Raw genomic sequence first — 9,697 nt, 5'->3', positions numbered from 1 at the left:
ATGGCGCCCCCTACTCACAGTAATGCAGAATTGAGTTGTGTTTTTTTTAAGTGACACCCTGCCGTGTAATTCATTAGGCAGCGGCGCTGTAATGAGGCAGCAAAGACAAAGCACCCAATATTCGGCGTGTCCTCTGTCCCTGGGGAGCTGCGATCATAATGACAGCGCTGTTTGTTGCCTGGTTTCATGCTGAATCATGATCATACAGCCACAGGGCCCCTTAGGGCTCTCTCTCTCTCTCTCTCTCTCTCTCTCTCTCTCTCTCTCTCACTCTCCCTCTCTCGTCAGTCAGCCAACTCCAGAATGTAATGAAGAGACACTTCGCTCTCTGTGGACAAAGACTGGGTCAATACTGCTGCCAAAAGCTATGATAAGCCTTGAGGTCATTTGCATGAGACAAGTGTGATTTGGTTTATTTATTTATTTGGACCAGGGTATAATTAGGGTAACAGGAAGTGGTAGAGCTTCTTCTTACAGTTTATACCTCATGAGATCTTCTAATGACAAGCCATAACCTCTCTCTGTTTTGCAGCCGCAGTCCTTCCCAGCCAGTGGGGCAGCAGGAGGGCAGCTGTTCTGTTTTAGGTCAGTTTGCATGGGGGCTCAAGGCAGACTAGCTCTCACTTTAAGAATTCAGCTAGATATTGATCAGCTGTAGTGGTTCATGCAACAAGAAGGCTAACATCTTCTACTTTGTCACCACATTTCCCCAATGAGTCAGTGATAAGCTCCTGCCATGCTATAACTGTGAAGTAAACATTAAAACAAACCCCATCCAGCCACCGCATAAACAGTGTCGTGTTCTGTCTCTTCGCCTCGGCTCTCTTCATTGGCTTATGCTCTCTGCATTAGCCTTTGCTTTGTCCATTGGTATTTGTCTCCAGTTGATGGAGTACTCAGCAGCCACTTTACTGTTGAGTGCCTCTCTCCACCATATTGGGTTATTATTTTTTCATGTACATTTGCATTGTTATGATAATAGGCTATTACTGCCACATAATGGAGAGCTATTTCTGTCCTGCTGAATGAGCCTTAATGGAGCCAGCGGTGCAATTCTTTCCCCTCTGTTATGGTCTGGGTTTGTGGAGGTTTTGATTTGCTTTAATTGTACAGCATTTTGTTAAGAAACATGTATTCTTCTTCTTCTTCTTCTTCTTCTTCTTCTTCTTCTTCTTCTTATTATTATTATTATTATTATTATTATTATTATTGTTATTATTATTATTATTATTAATAATGTTAATATTAGTATAACACATGGGAGCCTGTGTTCTTTGTTCTCTTATGCTATTGGTCCGAAGACTCAGCCAGAGAATTCTGATTGGCTGTCGCCGTGAGTTCATAGGTTAGCTTGTTATATAGCCACCTAGCTAGAGAAGGGTGTGTTACCTGTTCTTACAACAATACATTTCAGTCCAACTGTAATTTGCTTAGGGACACTCGTTTATTCACTTGACGTGTCGTGAAGAGGCTTCGCTTATTTACTGGACATACGTAACGTTAATACTTTTTTGCAGTCTGCAATCTTTCCATAACGTTCAATGGTGACAACCTTGACATGCTAACGTTAGCTGTATAGCTAGTTAGCTAGCCAGCTGGTTACAAGTGTGTTTCCAAATGTCATTAACTATTAAAAGCTCTGTTAGTAGACAGCTGAAGGACTATTAAAATGGGTTCTGTCAGAGCAATGGCATCAGCTAGGCTAGCCTGCTTGTCCTACGCGAAAGCAGTAGGCTCGACCAAAACATTAGCCTGGTCAGGATGCAGTGTGTGTTGCAGAAGAAATCTGTACAGCTCATCTTCCAGACTGCAGAACTGCATGCCAGCTTGGGTTGTTGACCAGTATGGCACTAATGGGGTTTTGAGGTTCACAGATGAAATGACCGTCCCCGCCATCAATTTGGCCAGTGAAGTGATGATAAAAGTCTGTGCTGCAAGTCTCAACCCCCTTGACATATCTATGAGGGGTAAGTAGTTTGCATACATGCTTTTAGATTCAGTTTTAGATAGTTGACATAGTTGTCATTATTGATACACAGTCAATTACTTATAGTTGCATCTGTTTTCAGTAGGACTGCTCACTTTGATTTCAGGTGGATATGGGGCAAAGTTGCTGAAGTTAAGAAAGGATCCCTTGTCTGTGATGATGGAGAATGACAGTGAGTTTCCCCTCATCCTGGGTCGTGATGTTTCTGGTGTAGTGGTGGACTGTGGATCCGGGGTGACACATTTCGCCCCAGGAGATGAGGTAATGGTTTGTCGCTGGTATGCCACTGCACACCTTCCCAAAACAGGGTGTGTGCAATTCAGTAGTCAGGTTCTTAACAAACATTTCCTTGGAAGAAAGGTTGTGCATTGTTTTTCTAGTTCATCAGGAATGTGACTCATAATTACTTGAGAATAGTTTGGTATATTACTCCCTAACTCCAAGGTAACTTGTGCACTAGGGCTGTGCATCAAGTTCTATATTGAATAGTAGTGCAAGGATTTCATGGACCAATCGAATATCCATTTATCAACTAATCTGGAAAATTGTCTCTCCCACATTATTATCCCCCTGCAAACAAAAATGCAAGTATGCAAATTGACCTTACCATGATGTAATGTTTATCAAAGACGACCAATACGCATTTGGTAATATTGTTCTGATTCCAGCAATGTTGTTACAGCTTTTCAGGACACAACATGAAAATGTCTTTTGAAATGACTAATTGACTAGAACAGTTGAGCCTAAGAGCCCAGCAGCTCATTAGTCGACCCGGGGACTAAGAGAGTAGGCGGTCAAATTGTCTAGTGTACAGCATTTTGAAAGTCAAATCTGTGTTTCAGGTGTGGGCTGCTATCCCTCCTTGGAAGCAAGGCAGCCTGGCAGAATTTGTGACTCTAACAGAGTATGAGGTAGGCTGCTGGTAGAGTTACATGGTTTCAGTGTATTTCCATCAGCATCAGGCAACAAGCTATGAGACACTTTATTATTTAATTGTTGTTAAACATAACACTGGCTGACTGGCTTAAATGAAAGCAAATGTGATTTCCCTGGTCAGTATGGTTTCAAACAAATGGCAACTATTTGTAGAGAACTCTCATATGAATTGTAAAAATGCGTGGAACAAAAGTTTGGAAGAAGTGCACCCTGTTATGTAATCCTGCAGTGCAAGAATTAATTAGGATTAAGTTTGTCTGGTTGCGTGAGCCTCTGTGGCAGCAATTAGGCAGACACACAAACTGCCCAGTGTTTCTGGCTTGTACTGCGCTTCGCTTACTTGGCAGCTCCTAGCTAGCTGTCCTCACAGCAGCTCTTATCATTAGACTGAGCTTTTTAATTGTTGCTACAACAAAATACTTTATACCGTAGCTTTAGGCAGAGAAAAGGCATCTTCTTGTTTTTATGTGCCTGTAACTGTTTACATTTTGGTATGTTCCTAACTGTCGATGTTGTGTGTGTGTTTATTCCACAGGTGTCCCACAAACCAAAATTGTTGAGTCACACAGAGGCAGCATCCATCCCATATGTAGCTGCCACGGCCCAGTCTGCCCTCGTCAACGCAGGTGGTCTTTGCAGAGACAACTGTTCCAAAAAAAGGCAAGCGCCACCCTGATCCTGGCAACATGGCCAAACACATTATCCTTGTATCAAAATCCCCCCCCCATTCATCATCACACATACACACACAATTACCCAGACTGTGTGAATCCACGGTGTCTGCAGGTCCTGAAAAACGTCACAAGTCTTGATTTTCAAAAGTCCCTGAATACTAAATATTACTATTTCATTGTTAAGCCTTAAATTACTTCTTAGAGGGCTTAAAATTGTTGCAGTTTCTTAATGCGCTCTTTTTCTGGTGAGGCATCAGTCCAGCCGTGTGGACCTGTACTCTGATAAGACTGCTTTTCTCATATACGCTTTCATTCAGTGGTGTCTTATATTTCAGTCTAATTGGCATCAAAAAGGTCTTGAAAAGTCTTGCGTTTGGCTTGATGAAACTTGCAGACACCCTGGAATCTAATGGCCTCCAATCCCGCGAATCCCTTTTCCCTCCCTGAGGCTTCCTTCCGCCCTTTTTAGTAGCTTCTGTAAATGAGTCCCACAGTAATTGAATGACCCTTGGGTTGCTGGGGTTTTTCCTCCCAGAGTTTTGATCACCGGAGGATCGGGAGGTGTGGGAACATTCTCTATTCAGGTAAGGCTACCTCACACTACCAGTAATCATAGCTGTACTCCACTAGCCATACCAGCATTGATGTCTGACCCTTTTCGACTCGGCATGAGAATAAGGCCACCGCTGTTTGTGTGTGTATTTGTGCTTTCTTCCTCGGTGTGCTGCCAGTTATTGAAGGCGTGGGGCGCCCATGTAACCGTAACCTGCTCTCAGAACGCAGAGGGGCTCGTTAGAGGGCTGGGGGCCGACGAGGTTGTGGACTACACGGCAGGAGACACGGCCACGCAACTAGAAATGATGGAGAAGTATGTGTTCTTATGGTGAAAAATGTGTCTACGTCCTGTGTAGGGCATTTCCAGAAAAGACCACAAGATCAAATGGCTGTACATTGTGTGTAGAGCGGTGAAACAGAGTTGTTTTTAGGAGTGAATGAAAGGGAGCAGAACGTCCTCTCCTAGACATAAAGCCCTGTGCGATTCAGTCAGTTGGTGAGGTATCATTAGTGTCAGCGACAGGCAGTCCAGCCGACGTGCTAATGAAATGGAGCCATGCTCTCCTGTAGTACTGCTTGAATCGTGTGTTTTTCCCCCTTAAACTACCCTTACAAACGTGGTAAACATCTCCCCCTCAGCATGGCACACCTGCTCACTGATTCACTTCCTAGTTTCCATGGCGACCGGGGCTCAAGGTCTGAGTGGACGCTAGTTCTCCCCCCTCTCCACCCGCCCCCTTTTCCTAACATAGTCTTTGAACTAGGGCTCTAGCAGTATGCAGAATACTGATATAAGATTGTTGGATTATTGAATTCAAATCCTGCAATGCATGATCTTATAACTTTGATTACCTCTTATGATGTTATACATGTCTATCTGTCTGTGTGCGTGTGTGTGTGTGTGTGTGAGTGTGTGTGTGTGAGAGTGAGTGTCAGTATTAAGAACCATGCACTGCCAGGATTCCCATAAGGTTGACAGTCTGTATTTGCCACCACCAGGTTTGACGTGATTCTCGACAATGTGGGTGGGGACACGGAGCAGTGGGCCCTGGGCCTGCTGAAGCCCTGGTCCGGGGCCAAGTACGTCACGCTGGTAACACCCTTCCTCCTCAACACCGATTCCATGGGTCTGCTGGATGGGGCCATACGCTCAGGATTCACCCTGCACAACAAGGCCCTACAGGTAAACAGCAGCAAAGCAAGCACAAAAAATGCCACGTTTTAAGAAAACCTGAAGCCAACGAAGCGGAAGTGAAAGATTATACTCTGAATTTTAGCCCAGGTCTGAAAAGAAAAAAAAGAAATATCATAATCACGGTGACCTTGATTTTGTTTTATTAAATGTTTTGGCTGTTATTTGCCACCCAAGCATGGGTGGGGTCCACAGGTGTACCAAACCTGAAATAGAATACTTTGGCCTCATTGGCGTGGAAAGACAACAATGTGAAATGGGTGTCCACCTGTTCCAACCGGTGGATGCTTTTGCTCCGATTTGTTTCCACTCGGATGATCAGCCTCCACATCTAGTGACTCGATGTTCAGTCAGTGGAACGGAGAGGGAAGAGTCATGTAGTAACTTGACTCAGCTTTTATAACAAATTCTGGCGTTGTAGATTTTCATGCTTGATCAGTTGCAATATGCCCTGCGGGGTGTAATAAGAATGAGCATGAGTAGATGAAATGATCCGACCAGAGAAACAGGAGCGCGAGCGTTAATGGTTTGAGCTCCTGTATGTGCGTAGGTCTAGTGTTTGTGTGAGTATGTCCTCTCCTTCCAGCCGCTCTGTTTGTGGAGTGCATGTGTAATAGGGGTAGTGGGTTTGGGCTGAACCTAGTGGGTGAATAGTTGAGAACAGGGTGGAGTTGCTTTGGGGACTGAGTCAAGTTGTCCTGGGCTGCGCAGGCACGGCTGACAGCATGGCTGGCAGCGTTCGAGTTGGGTGTGTGCGTGTATGAGAGTGAGTGTGTGTGGTAGTCTGGATGCGGGGTGGGTGTGTGTGTGTGCATGTGTTGCTGAACCAGCAGTATTTTGTATTTGGGCAGATTGTAACCGACTGTCTCCCCCCTGCAAATACCAGTGTTTGTGTGTTTCTCTCCAAGCCTCCGGGGCCCATTGTCCGCGGAAGCAGCCGGCTGGTCAGTTTGGCGGGGCTCAGCCACATGAGTCACACCCTCAGTGCCCAATGCTGGACAACGGGGCTTTTTTCATCTGGGAGAGCGCAGCCCAACAGAGCCCTCTGGTGGTTAACCTGTTAGCAGCATTGAACGATCAGCCATGTAGTCTGCTCTATTTGGAAACAACCCTATTTGGCGTCGTTTTACCAAAGCCTGAGGTGTGGCAAAGTGATGGCAGATAATAAAATCCTATGATAAAACGAGAAGGAACTAGATGGTTTAGGTGAATGAGCGGTGCTGTATTTCAAGAGCATTCTGGGCTGTTCTTCTCTCTGATGCACCTCCATTGAGAAGGTTTGGATGTGCAAGTTTGTTCCTTGCTCACAATTCACGCTCAATTTTTGCCAGCAAAATGCCTCACCTCATTACACAAATTAAATTTGGGGGAACAAACAGTGACTTGTGAAAGATCAGTGGCATCAGATGTGTAATTATGAATAATAGGAATAAATACTCATCGGTGAGCTGCTTTGCTGGTTAAGCTCATCACCGGCATACAAAGTCTGTCGATCGATCTTGTCTGTCCAGACCAAATCTTTCTTTTGACTGCCTCTGAGAAAATGCAGTGTGTCAAACTAAATTGTAGGTTATATTCTAAATGTAAACTTAGGAATTGGTTGGTGGAAATTTCAGCAACTATTGGCCTACGTTCAGTATTCTATTTGCAACTTTGTAACCTTCGCTTGTTTTCCAAATAATCCATTTACATAGCTCTCACTCTCAACATGATCACAGCTGAAATAAAGTTTTCTCTGTTCCCACTGGTGAGCATCACAGAATGTTATGGAAGTGCTGATGGGGTGTCTCCAAAATGTGTTATGTGCACTGTGTGTGCCAAGATATACACTGAATGTACAAAGTATTAGGGACATCTCTCTGATATTGAGCTGCAGCCCATTTTGCCCTCCCTTTAGATTTAATAAGGGAAATCAATAAGGGAACTTTTCATCTGGATTCACCTCATCCCTGATATGCGTCCCTGATATTTTGTACATTTAGAGTATATTATGACGGTGTCATTAACATCTCTCCTGAATTGTCAACTGCAGGTTTGTTTAAACACACTAATACACATTTCCAGCTTTTCCCATTAAGGTATTTTATACTTTTGGTAGAAGGCTAATTTTATTTTCAGCATTATCATGTGAAAACTTGAGAGATCAAGTTGGGACTCCTGAAAGCCTTGGAGTGATGAGTTCCTTTACATACCCAGTTAACCCCTCTAACTGTAAATTGTGTGTGTTCCCTGTTGTTGAACCCGTCTGACTTCTTCTTATTGTCTCCTTTCTGTTTGCCTGTCAGAATGTAATATCAAGCGGAGTCTTCTACCGCTGGGGATTTTATGCTCCAGATGGGCCCGCCCTGGATGAGATCAGCAAGCTGGTGGATGCAGGAAAGGTATTGCTTTTATGTTGATCATGTAATGCCATGCTCCTCATTCATCACCAACTATACCGGTGTGATGCGGAGGAGGTGGACATCCTCTCATTTGTGCATCATTCGCAGCCCGAAGACTCGTATGAGAAATTCACGCAGGGAAGGGAGATCATACAGCGGATTGATTAGGAACATACCAGGGATTCCATACATGCCCGTATATTCACGACTCCCTGGTGGCTTTATGAAGGAGCGAGCATGGCATTCCCGCTGTGCTGGTTGGTTGGTTGTGTGCATGGCTGGCCGCTGGGCGATGAGTCAGGCGCCGGGAGACGATGAATGGGTTTTGAAACAGTGCTGAGCAGCCATTCGCTAAGCGTATGGGACCTCTACCCTTTTGTCCCGGGGCTTACAGCAAGCGGCACACTCAGACCTGTGGCGGGAAGCTACTGACACACACAGCCCCCCCCGCACAAACACAGATGCACACACACACACACACACACGCACACACACGCACACACACGCACACACACACACGCGCTCTCGCTCTCTGTCTCCTATTCTCAGTCAGATGTGTGGATGGTTTCCAGTGTGACGCCACTGTGCTCCCCATTCATTGTTAATGACAAGAGATGCTGACCAGAATAACAAGCCTGGCTGTGCGTGTTGTGGGACTAGCATAGGATTGTCCAGCCTCATCACATTCTAAACCCCTCCTGCACTTTTTCACATCTACAGCCTTGAAAGCAGAGATGATTTAGCACTGGGAGTCATAGTTTGTGGGCTTTCTTTTGTAACAAAGACAGAAAATGAACATGATTACTATGATTACCTAGTGCCATGCATTGGACAAAAAGAAAAAAATATATATCTCAGGCCTGGGTCCAATAGTATTTGCAAATAATTGCAACAATGTGTTTGTGTTGTTTGATTCTGGTGTTCGTTTTATCATGTTTGGAGTGTCAGTTGCATGTAGTTTTTCCCATCAGGACAATTCAGATAGCATCAATTGTCAATCACAGAAAAGTCTACTAAATTGTCTGTCAGACTGTCTGACACTAACTGTACTGTCTAATATGGCAAAGTCCACCCATCTAACCCATTAAAATAAAAGCTAAGAATCATTTTCAAATACTGTTTGACCCAGGTCTGATACACCTATGGTCTCTTCAGTGTTTTGTGACTTGACTATAAGATTACATCCATGATGTTTTCTCCTGGTTCACCACAGATCCTGCCGGTAGTGGAAGCCGAGTTCCCATTCACCCAGGTGCCGCAGGCCTTCCAGAAGCTGGAGCAGGGCCATGCCAGAGGGAAGACGGTGGTCAGGGTGGCTGAAGAGGACGAAGGTCTCGGACAGGCTGAAGAGTCGGTGGAGGACAGTTACAGAGAGGCTGCAGAGCCAGAGCAAGTGAGGGAAACACCCAATCCAAACTAAAGACGGGAAGCAGAGTGCCAAGAGAGTTAACTCTGTGACTTTTCTCACCTCGACAAAGCTACTCTTCACAACGTGACTGAGATGTCCAAAGAGACCAGGATGCTGCTGGTGTGCAGACTTGGACTACAAGCCTGACTTGAGCTGGTAATGGGAGCATGTCAAAGGCTGTTGTTCTTGTTAAAGCTTAGTTGTGATGGTTTCACAAGGTTTTGGATGTCAGGGATTTCTCTATCCTGACTACACAGGAAATAACAGCTGTTACAGTCCTGCAGTTCTCCCAAAGTACTTGATTAGATGAATTGAACAAAAGTAACACTTCAACATTTAGGGAACAATAAGTGAAGAAACTTCAACTCTAAAAACTTTCCCCCGCTGAACACTGTCAGTTAAAATACATTGGCAGTTTTCGCTGAAGTTTCTTCATTGTTGTTCCGCTGAATATTTATTTTTTGACAGCTACTGTATAACATATTTGAGAAACATGAGGAACAAAATATATTTTTATTTTATCTGACAATATAAAATGGTTGTTGTGTGTTGTATATTTTTGAC

The 9,697-nt window shown here is 44.5% G+C and overlaps 1 protein-coding gene across 1 annotated transcript; it reads left to right on the top strand.

Moving 5' to 3' along the window:
- Positions 1-1,366: 1,366 nt before the first annotated feature.
- On the top strand, positions 1,367-9,684 carry LOC139661867 (reticulon-4-interacting protein 1 homolog, mitochondrial-like). Its single transcript, XM_071540434.1, has 9 exons — positions 1,367-1,967; positions 2,094-2,248; positions 2,830-2,898; positions 3,459-3,583; positions 4,133-4,181; positions 4,329-4,465; positions 5,152-5,335; positions 7,630-7,725; positions 8,939-9,684. Exons 1-9 carry the CDS (start codon positions 1,670-1,672, stop codon positions 9,143-9,145), a joined length of 1,320 nt encoding a protein of 439 aa, XP_071396535.1. The 5' UTR covers positions 1,367-1,669; the 3' UTR covers positions 9,146-9,684.
- Positions 9,685-9,697: the final 13 nt, after the last annotated feature.

The sequence above is a fragment of the Centroberyx affinis genome, unplaced genomic scaffold, assembly GCF_046629955.1.
Source record: "Centroberyx affinis isolate AG114_WGS23_722 - 3 ecotype Tasmania unplaced genomic scaffold, CSIRO-AGI_Caff_v1 ptg003635l_1, whole genome shotgun sequence".
In the NCBI taxonomy this organism is placed as follows: Eukaryota; Metazoa; Chordata; class Actinopteri; order Beryciformes; family Berycidae; genus Centroberyx; species Centroberyx affinis.
Note: the sequence above shows the minus strand (reverse complement) of the source record. Positions and strands in the feature narration are given on the sequence as shown.